Raw genomic sequence first — 19,141 nt, forward strand, 5'->3', positions numbered from 1 at the left:
GGTTAGGGAGCAGTTTACACCCCCTTGCTAGAGTGCCAGAAATCCCCCCTGGACCTTCCAAGGGAACCTACACATGCATACATGTGTATCTATGCGCATACACGCTCACAGTAACAGTATTAAAAGCTTTCATGTATCAAAAAATACTGTATGCCAAACATTGTGCCAGAGCTCTGCATGTATAATCTCATTCATCCTGTTAGTTGAGTACTATTGGTAACCCCACTGTACAGATAAGGAAATTGAGGCTCAGAGAGGTTAAGTAACTTGCACAGGGTCACATATCCAGAAGATGGAGGAACTGGGATTTGAACCCAGGTCGCATGGCTCACTTTTGTATTTGCAACTCCTCTCTTCTACTGACTTAGCACATGCACACACCAGCCTCCATGTCAGCCCCTGCACTGCCCATCTACCTGGACCAGGTTCCTGAGGAATAGGGAGAGTGCTGGGCTGAGGAAGAGAAGAGGGGGCACTGCTTATTGTCCAAAGGCGGCCCCCAGACTCTCACCCTGACAGTGACACTGATCAGCCTGAGAGGCTGCATGGAGGAGGCAGCCTCCAGGCAGCAGGAAGAAGTTGAGAGGCAGTCGATCGATCATCCCTGCAGCGCTGCCTTCCAGGAACTTAGGCCCAGGGGAGTGTGGCGCTGTGGGTCAATCATCCGGGCTGTGGCCCAGGTTCAGTGTGGGGGGGTGTGTATGTGGAGTGAGGCTGGCGTGGGTCCCCTGCCCGCCCCTCCCCCTGCTTTCCCTTTCCCCTCCCTCTCACCTTCAGCCTGCCGACCCTGCACCTTCCCCTTGCTCTCCCCACTGCCCCCCACCGTGGGCCCTGCAGCTGAGAATGAAACTACCAGTTCCCAGACACCTATGTGTACCTATTGCTGTGGGGTTACCCTGCCCCAGAGGCTGATCCTGGGGTGGGTGCTGCGAAGTTGGGGGAGGGCAGGCAGGGAGGCCAGGGGTCAGGAGCTGCAGGAGGTGGAGGCGAGCCTTCAGAGACCTCAATGGACAATTTAATGAGATAATGAATGTAGAGTGCTTCTTATCACCAGGGCATGCAGTAGGCACTTAGTCTTTGCTGGTTCCTCCCTCAGGAGTCTGGAGAGAGTGAGGCTGATGGGGGCAGATGGGGCGCCTCTGAGGGCACATGAGCTCCCAGAGTAGCTGCCACTGACAGTGTTAACAATCACAGGAAAAATTAGCTCTGAGAGAGAGAGAGATTAGTACCTGACAGGTGACAGAGTCTAGACAAGCACTATCATCTTTCTGACATGGGGAGAGGGACAGCTGGTACTGGGAGGAGTGGTGGCCAGAGCAGGGCTTGGGACCCTCCCCACATTCCTACTGGGAAGTACCCCTGAACAGGCCTAGATAGCGCCCCCTTCCTGGAGCAGCTGCTTCCACCCTGGCAGAGGGGCTTCCGCCAGGCCCTCCAACTTTCACGAACCCCAAAAGACCTGAATTCAAGTCCTGGTTCAGGCACCTGCTGGCTGGTAGTGGTTAGGGCAGTCGCTTTCCTGTCTTCTCATCTGTAACAGGTTACAGTGAGGATTAAATGAGATGTTCCCTGTCCAGTTCCAGCCATTTCCCTGCGCCCAAGGGGCCATGCCCTTCTGAGTTCCCCAGAGCCTGTCTTCCCTAGTTGCAGCCCTGAGAAGGAGAGCTGTGGGCCATCTCTCCACTGGATGCTGTCTGCTCCATCCTTGGGTCCCCACTGCCCTGACACAGGGCCTGTTGTTGAGGAAGAGGGAAGTAAAGGGGGTTCCATAGTAGGCTCTGTCATCTTCTCAGTCACTCTGGTAGGGGGACAAGTGTGCCTCTCTGTACTGATGGTGCCTCCACAGGTAACCAAGGCCTAGTCTGACTCAGATGGGGGTGGGGAGTGGGCTCTGGACTGGGATTCCCAAGGCCTGACTTTCTGCTGTTCCAGATACTGCCTCACTGTACGAGCTTGCACGTGACCTGTCCCTGGGGAATAAGAGACACATGGAACCTTTCTGACCAGCCTCTTTTCTGAGCGTCTGTTCCTAGATGATTCTGTGTTCTGGGGGAGAGGCAGGGTGGTGGGATGGTGGTACAAGGCTGGTGACGCCCATGCCGCAGATGGGCAGACCCAGGAGGAGGGGCTCAGGACGGGGGCCAGCCCAGGACTCTGTGCTCTTGGTGCCCTTGTCCTCGTACTGCCCCTGCCGCTGTCTGCTCTGCCTTCCAGTCCATGTTGTGTTGCCCCGCCTGCCCCTCCATTTCTGGTCCTCTCTTGCTTTATTATCTGTCTCTCTATTGCCTCCTGCCTCAGGCTTATCTCCTCCTGTCACACTTCCATCCATCTCTCTCATTCCCCTGCGGCTTCCTCCCTCTCCCTCCCCAGGAGTTGGACTTGTCTGGGAGTCAGTCCCTCTCTGCCGCTTGTCTGTCTCAGTGGTCTCTGAGTCTCAGCTCTTGCCTTCTTCCACCTTCCTGAATCTCCCTCTCTCTGATGGTGTCTCTGCCTTTTGCTGTCTCTGAACCCCCTTAGTCTATCTCTGTAAGTCTCTCTCTGCCCTTATCTCTGGGTCTCTGTCTCTCAGAACCTGCCTGGTCCTGCCCCCTCTGCCTCCCTTCCTCCCCTTGCCAGCCCAGCCAGGGCAGTGGGTCCAGCCTTCCAGCCAGGAGAGCGGAGTGGTCCACCCTCCCTCTCTCTTGCTGGCAGCCTCCGAAGCCCCTGACAATTGCCCTCCGCCCTGCACCACGCGGGGCCTCGTTGCTAGGCCTTGGGCTGGCAGCACCTGGCTTCCATAGCGACGGGTGCCTAGAAACAAAACGCCAAGTCTCCCGGTCCCACACGGAGTCTTTGCGGATTGAGCTCCTTTTGATCAATCAGGACAGGAAACGTGGCCGACTCTGGGCTGCCTCCAGCTTGGAGAGGCGAGAAGAGGAGACCACGGTCTCTGCCTTCTGGAGCTTGGGGGGCTGTTGGGGTGGGAGGAGCTGCTCCAGTGTGGCCCTGAAGCCAAAGAGGGAGCCCCCTCCCCCCAGGCTCTTCTCAGGAGTTGGCCTGCTACTGGGAGGCATGGGTTTGCAAGGGACCGGGTTTGGATCGCTGCTTTACTGTTTCTAGCTGTGAGACTTTAGACAAATGACCTCATGTCCCGGGACCTCAGTTTTATCAACTGTAAAGTTGGGCTAATAATATCATGAGAATTAAATAAGAGAATCACCCGGGTGGCCCTGGCACTCAGTAGGTAGTCCCGGACGGCATTGCCCTCCCTGCCCCTTTAAAGTTGTCTAAGATTTAATTAGCAGAGAGGAGGGCGATGGAACCCTAGGCCTGGACAGTAGTGTGAGCAAAAGGTGGAGGGTGGAAGGCAAGTGCAGGGGCTCACAGGGGCCCTCACCTCACCGGGTATTCACAGAGACGCAGCCCACAGACCATCAGGCTCTGAGGGCTGTGGAAACCCTGGAGCTAGAATCCTGGAGTCCCGGCACTACAGGCAGTTAGAATAATAGAATGTTAGAATCTTGGGCTCCTCCATTCTCAGGACTCCAGGCTCTCACATTCATAGAGTGTAAAAAGCACAGACTCTTCTAATAATGGGATTTATAATAGAGGCTCTGATTTTCTTAGATCACAAAGCTCTGGGAGTTCTTGGAACCTGGAAGCCACAGACTGGGGCTCCCTCTATGACAGTGTCTGAGCTGGCAGGGAGTTTTCAGAGCATGGAGCCTCGCGTCCCTGTTGCTTAGAATTTCTTGTGCCTTGGCATTCCTCATGGGCTCAGCTCTGAGCAGTCCTGGTGTGTGTGTGTGTGTGTGTGTGTGTGTGTGTGTGTGCACGCATGGGGGACTGGGGTCAGTGACCAACTGCAGCCTGAGGCACCTCTGGAGCAGGGCCAGCCCAGGAATAGCTGGTGAAGGAAAGCTGGGCAGCTTGTGGGCTGCAGCTGTTCAGGCAGGGCTGGGTGGGACTCTGGCAGCCACCCTTGGCTGAGGACCTACTCGCCTTCATCCACCCAGCCTGCCCAACAGGGCTCAGGAGGAGGCATCTCCATGGGACACTAGAGGGCTGGAGTTAGAGCAGTCCCGCAAGGTCCTGTAGACTGGAGGGCAAGAGGCCCCGGTGAGGGGAGGAGATGGGGTGTGGGGCGGCTTGAGGGATGAGAGAAAGAGTGCGCTCAGTGAGGGGATGCGGCTCAGTGGAGTCTGCTGAAGAGTTTCTCAGCTCTGCACTGCCCCAGACTCCTGGGGATAGTGGTTGGTGTTGCGGAAGCCTGAGCACCTTGAACCTACTTGCCTATAGTAGCCTGGGGCAGGCTGAGAGCCAAGAGCTCCTTTTCCCACCTCTGCCCAAAGCTGGGAAGGCTGGTAGAGCTGTTGGGAAAGCTGGGATCTGCTGCTCCTTTTGCTCATCTTCCGTCCCGTTTTCCATGGGAATCATGTCTCAGGATGATCAGGATTTGACAGGATGGCGCTGTGGGAGGAGTCAGCACCAGGCAGAGCCATCCCACATGGGAAGGGGTTGGCTGCAAAGAAAGTGAGCTCCCTGTCCCTGGGAGTGTGCAAGCAGAGGCTGGATTGCCAGTCAGGGTGACTTCAGAAAGGGGCTCAGATGGGGGAAGGTGGTCAGGAGGCCTCTTCTCCGGGAAAGGTGGGCTTTGTGTGATTGGCCAAGGTGGCCGCCCCTTCTAGACATCCCTGTGTCTCGTTTAGGGGGTCACCATCTGCCCCCCGTACCCCACTCCTGCTGTGTGTGCCTGGCCCCATGCTGGATATGCTGCATACGGACACGTGGAGCTGAATCAGACCCAGTCTCTTTTGGGTCTGATGGGGGAGGCACATAGGGAAACAAATACAGTTGGGCAGGTCCTCCATAAGGAGGCAGATCAGGTTGGAAGGAGGGTTCTACCACTGATTCCTATAGTCCACAGATGGCTTCTTGAGCAATTCCTCTGGGTCAAGCCTTGTTCTAGGTGCTGGGGCCACAGCAATGAGCAAAATGGAAAAAGAGTCCTGCCCCCTGGAGCTGATAGCATAGTGGGGAGGTCGAGTGCCTCGTAAAAGTACAGAAGTGCTGGTTGGAGGATTGGTGAGCAGTGAGGGGTGTGGCCAGAAGGCAGAGTGTGGGGCATGAAAGGATGGTTTGGAGGCGGGATTAAGGACCAAGAAGGCCAGGACCGGGACTCCAACTTTATCCTGCGGGCAGTGGGGACCCGTGTGGGTATGGGTGAGGCAGGGTCAGACTTGAGTGAAGAAAAGATTACTACAGCAGGTATGGGCATTGGGGAGAAGGAGACACAGTGGTCCCTGAAGGAGGTACTAGGGCAGGTGTGCCCACCAGTGTTCTATGTGCAGGAGCTATGTGAGCAGGCATATAGGGATGTGAGTCTGTGTGTAGGAGTGTGTGTGTGTAGGAGTGATGGGAGTGTGTGTATCTATGGAAAGACAGTGAGTGTGTGGATGATTGTGTGTGGCCTGCGGCAGCCTTGTGTGCAAAAGGCTCTTGGGGTTTGCAGAGGATAAGGAGCAGATACCAAGGTGTGCCAAGGCCTGAGTCCCCTGGACCTCAGCCCCGATGTGAGCTGGCAGGTCCTGGACTAGTCCTGGACTAGAATCCTCCAGGCTCCCTTCCCCCGCTAGGGTCGTGCAGCTGGCCATCTGCTGCAGACAAGATAAATGTGTATGCAAATAACATGGAAATGGACGAGACCTGTGGTTGACCCACCCCTCTCCCCTCATCCCTTGAGCCTGAGCTCACTCAGCCTGTGCTCTTTCCCAGTTAGAGCTGCTGCGGGGGCTCTGGGAGCAGGCCCTGCCCACTCGGAGCCCAAATCCACATTGTCCCCAGCACCTGCCTGCGGCCAGATCCTTTCTCTGTAAGGGCCACTGCCACATCTGGAGCCAATGCCAGCGGACACACAGAGCTGACCGGGGCTAGTGGCCATGAGCAGCACCTCTGTTAGTTGTGAATTTGAGTACATGCAGACTCACACATTTGCATCTATGTGCCATACTTGGACTCTTGTGCACACACACAATTGTATACACATACTTACATGTGTGCATACACACTCACACCTGTGCACACATACCTGTCTGCACACACACACACATGCACATTCCTGTAGATACACACACATCTGTATACACACACACAAGCTCAGCTGTACAATGAAAGCATCACATATCCTTACAAAGATACAAACTTACAGAACTGTACTCTGCCTTCACCCACATCATGCTCACAGACCTGCACGCAGGACCTTACACACATGCACACACCAGGGCTAACTAAGGGTGGCTCACAACTGTGCCCTCTCCGGGGCTGAACACTGCAGATGGGCTCTAGCTGGACACAGAACCCACAGAGATGTCAACTTCCTCCTGGGCCCTTCTTGGACTGTCCCCGGGCAGGGCCCCTTGGATGGTGGAACCCTCTTTTAGTCCATGGGCTCCACCTCAAGTCATGGAGACACTGAGCCACACACACTGCCTCCTGAGGAGCCCCCATGTTGGGATCTGGCCCTCGCTCACAGTCCTTGGGCCTGGCATGCCCGGGCAGGCCTGCCTGCCCCAGAGAGCTGCCTTCTGCCCCGCTAGGCCTACCTGGATCCTGCCTTCCTCCACCCGAGCTGCCTGAGTCCTCAGAGAGAACCAGGCCAACCTTCACAGGGCCAGAGCCTTGCATGAGGTCACCCAGCATGTCAGGGGAGGGCTCAGGTTTGAACTTGGGCTTCTGGGAGTCTGACCATGGCTAGCAGAAGAGGATAGATGCATGTCAGGCACACAGACAGTCTCCTGGAAGCAGGACACATGGTCATGGAGGATGGGAGCAGATTTGGGGTCTTTGGAGGGCCTGCTGGTGTCACGCTCTTATATGGAGAGATGACGAGCATGAAAGTCTGCTCACCAGTCCTGGGTGAGGAAGTAATTTGTAAGCACAGTGGTCCAGAGAGGGGTCATTGTTAGGAACAAGGAAGGGCTGGTTCTTGGACAGGGCCTGAGGTTGAAGGGCCCAGTACCCAGGTTGACAGGCTGTCAGCTGAGTCACCTTTTCCTAAGATACCGAGTCTGAGGTAGCTGGGCCACTGGACAGCTTAATGTGGCCTGTAAGGTGGGGAGATGAAAAGAGGTGGCTGTGGAGCTGAGCCAGGTACCCCTGAAGCTGGGCTTCCTCATGGCAAAGGCGGGCCGAGGGTTCAGGGGCTGGGAGTGTAGGACCCTGACTGCATTCTTGGGGACAAAAGGAGAGGTGGGAAAATTAGTTTTTCTCACGTGCCTTTCCTCAAGAGGCAGAGAATGAATATAAAGCACAGATTGGAGCCAGATGGCCTGGGTTTGAATTTTGGCTCTACTACTTATTAGTTGTGTGACTGTGGGCAAGTTACTTAGTCTCTCTGTGCCTCAGTTTTCCTTATCTGTAAAATGTGGCTAATAATGGGTCCTACCTTATAGTGTTGTTGAGAAGATGAACTGTGAGTCACAGAGTAAGTGCTCAGCAAATGTTAAAGCCCAAGAGATGCTGGCCGTGCCAGGCCAGGGTTGGCCCTTGACTGTGAGCTCTGAGATGGCCTCTCCTGAAGAACAAACACCTCTGGCGAGTGGCTGTAACAGATGCCTCCTGGATGCCTTTGTCCCACCCGCACTATCCGGAGGCCAAGACTGAGCTGATGACAGATGCTCAGGATTTACCAAGAGATTTGTGCACTGGCCTCAGACTCAGTCCTTATAATAGCCCTTACATTGGTCACTCCCTTTACAGAGCAAGAAACTGAGGCCAAAAAAAGAGAAGGGAGGCCCTTTTCTGGGCCAGAACCTTTACATATCTTAGCCCATGTAATGTTTTCTACAGCGTTAGTAAGTAGGACAAATTGCCCCCAATTTGAAGATGCAGTAAAATAAGATGCAGTAAAATTGCCCCCAGACGTGACTCTTAGGAAAGATGCAAGAAGGGGGACCCAGAGGACTGAGGTAGCATTCAGGGAAGGCCTCCTGGAGGAGGTGGGCCTCCGACTGGCCCCTGAAAGATAAGCAGGCTGATAGGATCTAGAGGACATTAGGGTTGGGGTGGCTGGGTAAAAGCCTGAAGGTGAGGATGAGTCAGTCACCCATCTAAGTAGAGCAGGAAGTATAAATTTAAGGAACGGTGGCAAGAGGGTCAAAGCTGAAAAACCAAGTTGGGGCTAAGTCATAGAGGATCTGCCATGTCAGGCTGAGGGTTGGGACTTTATTGTGCTGATGGTAGGGAGCCACTGAAGGTGTGTGAGCAGGGGAAGAGGCATTGTCCAGAGTTGGCCCTCAGAAAGAGAGGTGGGAGAACTCTTGGCATGGAGGGCTTCCCCCTGAGCTGTGACACAGCTAGGACTCTGCCCAGCCTGTGTGCCAGGTGCCTGGACTGTGCCCAGGACTGGGCTCAATGACTCAACCTTGAGGAAATCACTCCCCAGGGAGAAAGGGCCCCGATGAATCAGCCCAGTGAGGTGGGGAGCTGGGACGCTGGAGGGTCACTGAGTCACCCTCCAAGAGGGGTGGCGGGTGAGGGTTAAGGGGAGAATTGCAGAGAGAGGGGACCACAGTACATGGGAAGGATTCAGGTCAGACCACAGCGAGGGCTGTCAGGGGACTCTGGCTGCCTTCGCACCATTGTGGGGTTGATTCTCCTGGCAGTCTTGTGAAAGAGATGGGAAGACTGAAGCCCAGAAACCAACTGGGGAGGGGATCTGACCAAGGTCATGCAGTAAGTAGCTAGCCGGCAATGGCTAGGAGACACCCAAGAGCACCCTCCCGTCCAGACACGTCCCACCGCCCCAGCCGACCTCATGCCAAGCGGAGGCTAGGAACCGGTTGGGTCCAGGCAGGGAGCTGGCCCAGGTGACCCCTTTCCCCTCCGACACCCGCCCCTCCCGCGCAGATGGCAAATCGGGCCGGGCTGCGCCGCCGCGCTGGGACAGCAGGGGGCGCAGGAGCGTCACGGCTGCAGCGGGCGCCTGAGCACAGAGGCCGCTCTGCGGTGAATTGCGCTTCGGGGTCGTAAGTCCCACCGCGGAACTGTGGACTGTGTGGCCCTGGGGCCTGCACCCTCTCTGGCTTGCGGGGACGCCAACGCAGACCTGCCTGCCCAGTGCCCCTACCCACAACTTGGGAATGGTGCGCCTGTGTGTGCGCTCGCGTGTCTGTGCGCACGTGTCTCCCTCCCAGATTTGCTACTGCTCCCAGGGCCTGTCAGACTCGGAGCGACCTCTAAAATTTCCCCTGATTTCCCCCCTTTTTCCTGGAAGAAGAGCAAGCCCAGGGCTGCTTGTTCGTGCCAGTGGTCCCTTCCCCTCTATCTCCCCCTCCGGACCGCCCCCCCGCCCCCTCACTGCGCTGGTCTCTGCCTTGGGACTGTAGCCTGGCTTCAGGACTTTATAAGTAAGTGGTGGAGAGAGAGGATGTGATTAGGAGAGAGGCTCAGAGAGGCGACCCCTGAGAGGTAGTGAAAGGAGTGGCGAAGGGGCAAGAGAAGGGAGCGAAGGCTGAGAGCCGGCTATCAGGCGGGGGATCCTAATAGCGCACAAGCTGGAAGAATCTTGAGAGCGGAGAGATAAGGGAAGTGAGAGCTGGTGAGGGGCTCTGGTGGGGGTGGGAAGATTGGACGAGCTAAGAGGTGCTGTCCACGGTTGCGGAAGGTGGGCGGGGCCGGGGCGGTCGGGGGGCGGGAAGTGGGCGGTTCGGGGCGGGGCCAGGGCGGACACTCGCGCGGACCAGGCGAAGCTGTCGCGGACGCCCTGGCCGAGCGCAGCGGCCAGGCCGACGGGCGGGCGGGCGGCTGTGAGCATGGTCCTGGTGCTGCACCACATCCTCATCGCTGTTGTCCAATTCCTCAGGCGGGGCCAGCAGGTCTTCCTCAAGCCGGACGAGCCGCCGCCGCCGCAGCCATGCGCCGACAGCCTGCAGGTAGGGCCCCCCCCCCCCGGCTCTGGGCACGAGGGGAACGGGGTGTTGGGTGAGCGCCCAGCCGGGTCCTCCGCGGAGCGTGCTGTCGCCGGTCCCATGGTCTACCCCGTCCCTGAACCCTCCTAGGGTGGGGACCCCTCCCCTAGCTGAAAATCCCACTTCTGTGCTGGGACTGCAGCCCATACCCAGAGACATTGAGTCCTCAGCTCACAGTTCAAAACCTCACGCCAGACTCTGAACCCTCTTCAGATCTGGGACTCCACCCCCAAGCACTGAACTCCCAATCCACAATGGGACCCCTGTCCACACCCAAGAGTTCTGTTTGAGCCTGGAACCCCCTGCCTCCCAGATTAGTAGAGGACCCCCGCCCATACCCCTGGACCCCCAATATATTTATCAGACTCCAGGCACACCCAGAACACCTGAACCCCCGACTCTCAACCAGGACCCCACCTCAGAGCTGGGGCCTCATCTCAAGCCCCTGAACCCCTACTCCACAGGCCTCATCTGTGCCCTCACCCAGATTCCCACTCAAACACCTGGACTTCAGTCCTCACACCAGACCCCACCCAGGGTCCAAATGCCTCTTTCCATTACAGTTTGTCTCTCCTTCTCTGCAGGATCCCCCTCCCACCCTCTTCCTGCTTTCCCTCCTCCCTCCTGTATAGAAGATCCTAGTCTTTTCCGGCTTGTCTCACCCTCTCCTCTTGTTTCTCTCTGGGTATGGTGGCCCCAGTTTCTCCTCCGGCTTCTCTGAGTCTTTCTGGGCATCTTCTCCCTCTGCTCCTCTATTTCTTTCTTGTTTGGTCTCTTTTGCCCACGTGCCCGCCTCTCTCAGTCTGCCCATCACTCCCCCAATTTCTCTAGATTTCTGTCTTTGTTCTAGGGCCTTTCCCTGTGGTCATCCTTCCCCTTATATCAGCCTCTACTTTGGGGTGGTGAGGGGACAGGCTCAGAATGCCACGCTGGTGTCCCCAGGACCTCTACCCCTCCCCTGTTGTCAGGCATGGCATGGTGTGGGTGCTGGTGGAAGGGGCTAAACATGGAGCAAGCAGCCCTTGGGCGGTACCGAGGGATTTAAGGTGGGTGGGGATTGTGCAGTGAGGCACTGGGGTTCATAACTTATAAACCCCCTCATCCCTGCTGAACTGGACTTGGGAAGCCGGGGGCTTGGGATGAGGGAGGGGAGGAATAGCCTGCAACCTGGTGTCAGTCACCTGTGGTGGGAGGTGTCCAGGGCTGGGCGAGTCTGGGTGGTATGTGTTTGAGTAGGATGAGCTGGGTTGTGTGTGTTGGGTGTGCCTTGTGTGTGATCATGTGTGTTGTGTCATGTAGTATTGTGTGTGTCATCAGCAGTGGGATTATTTAGGGGAATCTGGGGGGGCTTATGATGAGTGTGAGGACTGTGAGTGTAATGGCGGTGCATGGCGTGTGCAGCTAGGGAGGCCGAGTTGTGAGTGTGGAGTGGTAGATGTATGTATGACTGTTGTGTGTGAGGGGAACTTATGTGTACGTGGTTATGTGTCATCGTGGGGTGGAGTAGTTGTAGGGGCAGCTTACATGGGGGATTGTGTGTGTATTTGTGTGTGTTATGGACTGTCGTGTGTAACCAGGAAGAGCCACTGGAGGGGTCTGATGAAAGGTTTCATTGGATGTCTTGGTAGAGGGGAGTTGGGGTGGGAGAGCTGTGTCTGAGTGCGTTTGCAGCCTAGGTGACTGGCTTCGAGTCATCGAGTTACATCCTGGAGTTGCTCGGGAAATATATTGGGACGTGTGTGTTGGTGTTTGAGTGTCATGTGTCTGTGTGATGATTGTTTGTACAGCTCTGGGTAGGAAGTGTGCAGCAGCCAGGGTCCAGGGGGCCAAGGCAAGAACTTGTTGACTATGTGTGTGTGTGTGTGTGTGTGTGTGTGTGCATGCCCAAATGCATGTGGGGAGGAGGCAGTGTGCAGGCAGGACTGTCTGTGCTAAGAAGCTGTGTGTGCCCACAAACATTTGACATTTTGGTGTGACATTAGGTGTGCACATTATCTATGCAGGGTGTGTCTCTATGCCTAGGTGATGTGTGTGTATTGAATTTAATTGGAACTGTGTGTCTGTGCTTGGAGAGGTGAGTGTCGGGTGTGCGAGGTGCGCGTGGGAGGTTGAGTGTGAGTGTGGCATGAAGTGTGGGTGTGTGAGCTGGCTGGCTTTTCGGTGTGACACGTGGATTATGTGATCTTCTCTCCCTGTGAGCTGTTTACGTGTGAAGGGTATCCAGTTAGCTAGGGTATGTGTGGAGAGAGGGGGGGTGGAGGGCTGTGGAAGGTGCTGCAGGGGGTGAGGGAGTGGGTGTATAAGGTGTGTGGGGTGAGGAATGAGGTATGTGATGTTCGGGTGTGTAGAATACAGCAGGTGTCCCATAAATGTTTGTGGAGTGACGTGTGTGTGCAGGGAAAGCTTGGCTGCCATCCTGTTCTCACTTCCCTCCCAGTTAGGTCCCCTGAGATGCCCAAGCCAGGCTGCCTCTACCCTTTGCCCTTCATCCTCCTCGCTTTCACCAAGGCCTTTGTCTTGGGTTTCCGGCTGAACAGGCGCTGGACAGGCGGGCGGCGGGCGACGTGGAGGTCCTGGAACCTTTGTTCTTTTCCTCTTAGCCTGTCTCATGTTTTGGGCCGGGATTGGAAGGGGCGGGGAGAGGATGCACGTGTCTCGGGCTCACTGTGTTTACTACCACCTCATGGTTCTCTGCAGAGGGTGGGGGTCCAGGCGCAGGCGCTGAGGCCTGGGTGGTATCCCCGGTGGCGCCTCCTCGGCGCAAGAGCAGCTGGGGCTGGGCTGGGAGTTAGGCAAGTTTGCCAACCATGATGTCTTAGTCCCAAGTGTGGCCCAGTGCCCTTCCTTCTCATGTCATCTCCGGGGTGCTGAGAAGCCAAGTGCCCCCTTCTGCATGCTGCCCAGTTCTCTTCCCTTCTCTGTGTGGCGCCCAGAGAGGGTCACTGGGCTGGGAGGCAACCAGGAAGACCTCAATCTATCTCCACTTGTGTTGACCCCATGTCTGATGGGGGGATAGTTCCTTTCCTCACAGAGACCTTTTTCTGAAAAATGAAGCCAGATCACACCTTTGGGGACCCTCTAGTCTGATCGACCCAGTAGGAGGATCCAGGTCATACCCTCCAGAGAAAGCTATGGGGAGACCTTAGTGGAGAGCCTGCCAACAAGGACTCGAGAACATGAAAGGCCAGAACTCCTTGTGGTTGGAAGGCACAGAAACCATCACGGTCAGTCAGGGGAAGGGGCTCGGGCCCAATGCCTCAGCACCACATTCCAGAAGGTTCTCTGAAGTGAGTGGGCTTGAGCTGAGCCTTGAAGGGGGTGTTGGATGGGCAGAGAAATGTGGCCTGAGGCTGAGGAAAATTCTAGCCCAACTGGAAGAAGGAATCTTGAAGGCTGTTGATCATTCCCAAGCAATACTGTCTGGTTTTGGATGGCCATCCCTGGGCCTCCTACCTTCTCAAGCTTTCATGTCCAACCTTTTCCCATCCTGTTGTCTTTGGGCAGAATCATCATTGTCATCATCTTCATCATCACCGTTTAGGCAGCTCTTTCCAAATTCCAAGCTCCTTTCACAAATGTCTCCTTTAACAGGAGCTCATTCTGTTGTCTGAAAGCATTTATTGAGCACCTGCTATGCACCAGGCAGGCACAGTGTTAAGTGCTGCAGTCATAGCAGTGACTAAATAAGCCTTATGGGGGCCCCATTTTCTGTGTCTAAGAAACCCCATCTTCGTGGCCCAGCCACACTGTCAGCCCCTCAGGCCTTGGGCAGACGGCCCTGCCTTCTGTTTCCCGCAGCCTGACATGCACATGATATGCTCCAGGCATGCATCCCATGGTGTTGGGGTCTGGCTCCTGCCAGAATTCGAGCTCTTGAGAGGCTGGGCTGGGTCTGCCCATCCCATGTGTCCTGAGCTGGGCTCAACATAGATGCTCATATTGATCATCAGAGGTCCCTATCCCCCTGTAGGGGTGGCAGCCCTGCTGCCATCTAGGGAAACTGAGGCCCAGAGCAGGGAGATCTTTAGGGAGCCTCCTCTTAAGACCCTCCTTTGACCAGCGTTACCAGAGACCAAGAGAGGCCAGGTGACTTGTCCAGGTTTCACAGCAAGGTGGCAGGACTGGTCCTAGAATACAGCTCTCGTGGCTGCCAGGCTGGGCTCCGGCCCCAGCTCCATGCTGCTCCCTGGCTAGCCTCCGTGCTGCCTGTGGCGGGTAAATGATTATTAATGACACCCCTGGCAAGGAGACAGGAAACGTTTCCCAACCACAGCTGGGAACCTGCTCCCTGCCAGCCCCAGCCACCCATACCCACCCTGGCCATGGTGTCAGCACTGATGTTATCTCCATGCCGCCTTGGCCTTCTTTCTTTCCGCTTGCCCATCCGAATCCCACCTCCCTTTCCTTTAAGGGGTAAAGGACAAGAAGGAACAGAGCTTTCTCTTTCACATCTCTGTCTCCAACCTGCTTCATCTCCACCTTCTCCCCTGCCCCAAACCAGCCAGAAGTAGCCCCTCCTCCAGGAAGTCTTCCCCGAATGCACCACCAGCCCCTCCAGTGGCCCTGTCCTGGGCTCTGGTCACTGAATCTCCCTCATTGCAGACTCTGGCCCCACTCTGATGGTTTGCCCTGATGGCCCTAAGGCTGGCTGGGGACTTCCTGTGGGCTGTCCTCAGTTGCTGTGTTAGGACTGACATGTGGAGGATCATCCCAAATGCTTCCTCCAGGAAGTCCCCAGCCCAGCCCAGGGACTCTCACTTCCTCTGAGCACCCCAGCCCTCCCTGTCCGTGCCACACACTGTGTACTGCCAGGCCTTAATAGGTAGACAGTTAGTGAGCACCTACTCTGTGCTCAGCAGAGAGGGTAGGTAGAGAGAGCATGGTGGGGGCCTTAAATTTCGGCCACACATTCTGCCAAGTCTGAGCAACAAGGCGTCTGCCTCTTGGCAGGTAGACAGACCCAGGTACCAGGGCCAAGGGTGGACAGGTGATAGGGTGGCGGAGGGGCACAGACAAGGATTGATGCTGGTAGATTGTGTGGGGGGAAGGCAGCGATGGGGAGAAACTTGGGGGCAATGGTGGGACCGAGCAGGGGCCCCGAATTCAGCCCAGAGTGGGAGGGAGGGCAAGTTGGGAAGCTTCCAGGAGGAAACATTTAAAGTGAGAGCTGAGGAATGAGCCAGGAGAAAGTTCTGGACAGAGAGAAGGAGAGAATGGCGAATGTGAAGGCTTGCTGGTGACAGACAGAGGGAGGGAAGCATTCCATGGAGCTGGATGCTGGACAGCCAGGGCGGCTGAGTGATGGAATTGGTGTGTGTGTGTGTGTGTGTCTGTGTGTGTGTGTAGCATAGGAGACGAAGCTAGTGAGGCTGGCAGGGGCCAAATTGTGCAGGACTTTTGTGCCATGTCAAGGAATCTGGACTTTCTCCAGAGGGAACTGGGCACTAGGAGAAGAGATGAAAGCAGGTCAGGGACTGTTCAGACCTGCGTGTTATGAAGCTCCCTGGGCCATGGGGTGGGGAGCACATAGAAGGAGTGAGGCAGGAGGCTGAGGCAGTGTGGTTCAGACATGGGATGATGAGGCTGAACAGGGAAAAGCCAAAGTTGGAGGGGAGGGGACAGAGGGTGCAGAGGTAGAGGAGGGAGCCGGTCAGCTGTAGAGGTGAAGGGAGAGAGAGCGCCACCCCGGGGTCTGGGTGGCCACATGAGGGAAAACAGGGTTTGAGGGCACATGCCTGGGCCTGGGTCAGGGCCCTCTAAGGAGCAGAAGGTCTCAGAACGGCGTCCCAGGTCAGGAGCTTTGAGGCTAAACAGAAACCAGGGGACCTGGATCCCACTGGGGGCTGCTGCGTCCTTGTCTGTAGCGTGGGGATGCGGGATCTGCCCTGGGCGAAGAGCGTTCAGAATTCAAAAATTAAAACAATCTGTAAAATATAATATTTAATAAAATTCAAATTCAAAAATGTATGAGTACATTCCAAAACGAGTTAAAATGTAAATTTATGAAAACGCTAAACATACATCCGTGATGGTTTAATATCAGCGGTAAGCCTTCACTGCTTCCCTCCTCTTTGATTCCAGCTTCCTTGAAGCTGCTGCTTCTGGTGCGCCTGGACCCCCAGGGGGTCCAGGACGTTTTGGTCTCTTGTTCAGGGCACCTCCTCTGGGGAGCCTGCTCTCTGTCTGGTAGCTTCAGGGGGCAGGCATTTTGCTTTTCTTGTCCTCCACCCTGAGGGACTTGACCCCTCGAACTTCACCCATCTATTGTTGTCTTTATTTGAGGGGCCTGAGTACAGACCCAGGGAGGGGGAAAGGTGAGGGAGTTGCAGGAACCAAGGGTAAGAGGGGTGGAGAGATGAAGTGCCAGCTGCAGGGTCCAGTGGGGGTGAGGTTGGGAGGGAGGAGAAATGAGCAAAGCTAAAAGAGCAGCATCACTCCAGCTTGAATATCTGTATTCCCGAAAGTAAAAGTTGCACCATTTCCGGAAGACTGGGTTACTGAGGTCCCATCTTGCAATCTCGGAGCTGGGCATTGCTTGGCTCCTACTGTCCAGTGATCTTGCATAAGGCCACTTTCTGGGCTGCATTTTCTCACCTGTAAAAGGAGGAAGTTGCGGTGGATGAGCTCTCTGGAGAATCTGGCATTGTCAGTTTGTGGGGTTCCAGCCTTCCATGACTCTCAGCTCCCGGCCAGGGCTGTGTGGATGCGTGGTTGTGTGATTCCGACATTCTGTGACTTTAAGTTGCTGAGACTCTAGGAGCCGAAGAAGCAGACGTTCTGTGATTCCAGGATTCTAGGGTTTGATGATTTGATGATTCAATGATTCTAAATGGGGTTGCTGGGAAGAGCTGCAACCACCTGCCTTGTTAATGTCGATGTTCAGTTATTAAAAACATAGCAAAAAGCAATGGAGACAGCTTGGGGGCGGCGGGGTGGCCCCCACCCCCAGGGAGGGAGGGGAGGAGGGGCTGGCTTGGTGTCAGTGGGGAAGGAGACCGTCTCAACCTGGGTTGCACGGATGGTTTCTCCTGCCACAGCAGAACTGGTGTGCGTGCGTGTGCAAGATCCACCACTCCCTAAGCTTTCAGGGTAAGGGGTCATTTCCTTCATCCCTCTGCTTCCAATCTTCAGTCATTTCAGACTATGGCAGAGAGAGGAGTACCCTTTCCTTCCAGCCCCTAAAGCCTCTGGGAGAAATGACCACAGTGGAGGAAGGAGAGGCCTGCTTACCCCCACCCTCTCCTTCCCTGGCAGCCTCGGCCTGAGGGGGAAAACAGGACATGAACACTTCCTGGACACAGACACGGGAATGCACGAAGCCCTGCCTGTGAGGGCCCAAGTACAAAGGGCCTCCGCCTAGGGCAGAGGCCAGGCAGCCAGAGGGGCAGTGTGGACATCGGCTAGGGGCCCATCGGCACCCCTTGAGCGCAGGCCAAGGAGGGAGGACCCTGCTTGTGCCCTGGGGGTGGCTGTGAGAAGGGCTTACGGAAGGGAGGTCCCAGGCCAGGGGGCCTGGAGGGCTGATGACCGAGGGGGGCTCCCTTGTAGCACAGGCCTCCCGCCCAGCACAAGGCCAGCTCCTTTGTCCAGCGGCTTGCTGCCTCTTGGATTGTGCACAGTCTCAGCACCCACATCAGAGGTGGGGAAAGAACCTCCAGGCCGGAGAGAAGGATCTCAGCCCTCTAGAGAGCCCGCCCTAGCTGGGTCCCTCAGAACCCAGTATTGCTGTGCAAGACCCAGCCTGCTGGGTTCACAGATCAAGTGATGGAGGCTGGGAGTTGGCCCCGATCCCACAGCACAGCAGGGCCTGAAACACGGCTTCCTGATTCCCAGTCCTGGGAGCTCCCCTTTGCCTGCAGCTCCCCCCTTTCCCCTGGAACACCTGGAGAGCTGGGGTGGAGGCAGGACTCAGGTCAGGGGGGCAGAGCATTTGTCTGTTACCCACCATCTTTCTCCTCCCACAGACCAGGAGGCAGGTGGGGTGGTGACAACTGCTCTCTGTCATGCGCAAGGCTGCATTGTCTACCACGTCCTGTCTTGGCCCTGAGGACAGGGTCCCCAGCAGGGAACCCCTCCCCAGCTCCCTGACCCACGATGGGCCTCCCTGGGGTTCTCCTATCTCGTCCTCCTGCCATCCCACCCCTCGCTCTCGTCTCTTCTTCCTTTTGGGCTCTCTCCCCATCTCTATAAGGTTCCATCTCTGGCTGTCTTTGTGTGTCAGTCTCTCCAAAAGATTGTTAGACTTGTAAGGGCCCTAGGAGGTCATCAAGTCCATTCCTTTTATTCTTCAGATGAGGACAGTAGCTCAGAGAGGGGAAGGTCCTGTCCAAAGTTGCACAGTAGGCTGTGGCAGAGCCCGGGTCACGGAAGCACCCTGTCTTGGCATCAGGCATCTAGGGTTTGAGGACTGACTGTGTCATGACCAACCCGACAGGCTTCTGTCCTCAGCCCTGAGCTGTTCTCCCTTCTTTTTCTTTGTCTTCTTCTCTGCTGCCTGGCTGACCCCTACCTCAGGCAGACCCTGCCCTTGGGACACAGACCAGAGCTGGGGACTCCATGACTGGGATGCACACCCATGCACACACGGACACAAAGACACTTGCAACTACATACAGGTCCCAGGTACAAACCTATACCACGTAGTTAGGAAGCTGTCCTGGAACCTAGTGTTCCCTTCCTGTGAGGTACCACACACCTCCTCCAGGAAGCCCCCCAGGACCTCTCTGCAGAGTCTCCATCCCACCAGCCCCTTTGTGACAACTGAGCCCTGTTGAGCCTAGATTCCTCCTCTGTGATCCCAAGGGCACGGCTGAGTCTCTCTCTGGTCCTGGAGCCCCTCCTTCAGTGTTCCCTCCTTCTGTCTCAGGAGGGGCTTAGCTTCCTGTGGCTGGGTGGGGAGAGTCCTGAGGTCCCCAGAGGACAGTGGGACAATGGGGAGGCGGTGACAGATGAGACATTGCGTCTTTCCCAGAGTAGGCTCCACCCTACCCTGACCTCCTGGCTGGTGTCTGGGGCACAGTCCTGGCCTGTGGACCTCTTAGGACTAGGGTCCTGGTCTGACATGCCGCCCCCTGCCCTTTCAGTGCAGAGGTCAGAGCATCAGAGCCCCTGACCTCCAGCAGTAGCTCTCTAATTGGAAGCTGTGGAGTCCAGGTCCCCATGGTACCAGCAGCGTATTAACAGAGTGGTGTAGA

General features: G+C 56.2%; 1 protein-coding gene across 5 annotated transcripts in view; it reads left to right on the forward strand.

Annotated features, from left to right (window-relative positions):
- The window catches only part of PDE2A (phosphodiesterase 2A), a 92,041-nt gene that overhangs the window by 18,181 nt on the left and 54,719 nt on the right, over window positions 1–19,141 (forward strand). For 2 of the 5 annotated variants that reach the window (XM_082478165.1, XM_082478167.1), the window contains exon 2: window positions 9,842–9,911. In XM_082478165.1, coding sequence (XP_082334291.1) covers window positions 9,842–9,911 — 70 coding nt within the window. Of the gene's footprint in view, window positions 1–8,598; window positions 8,713–9,729; window positions 9,912–19,141 lie in introns of those variants that run through there. The other 3 variants (XM_082478164.1, XM_082478168.1, XM_082478166.1) reach the window with 3 other exon arrangements.

This window comes from Balaenoptera physalus (genome assembly GCF_965194825.1).
Source record: "Balaenoptera physalus genome assembly, chromosome: 10".
In the NCBI taxonomy this organism is placed as follows: domain Eukaryota; kingdom Metazoa; phylum Chordata; class Mammalia; order Artiodactyla; family Balaenopteridae; genus Balaenoptera; species Balaenoptera physalus.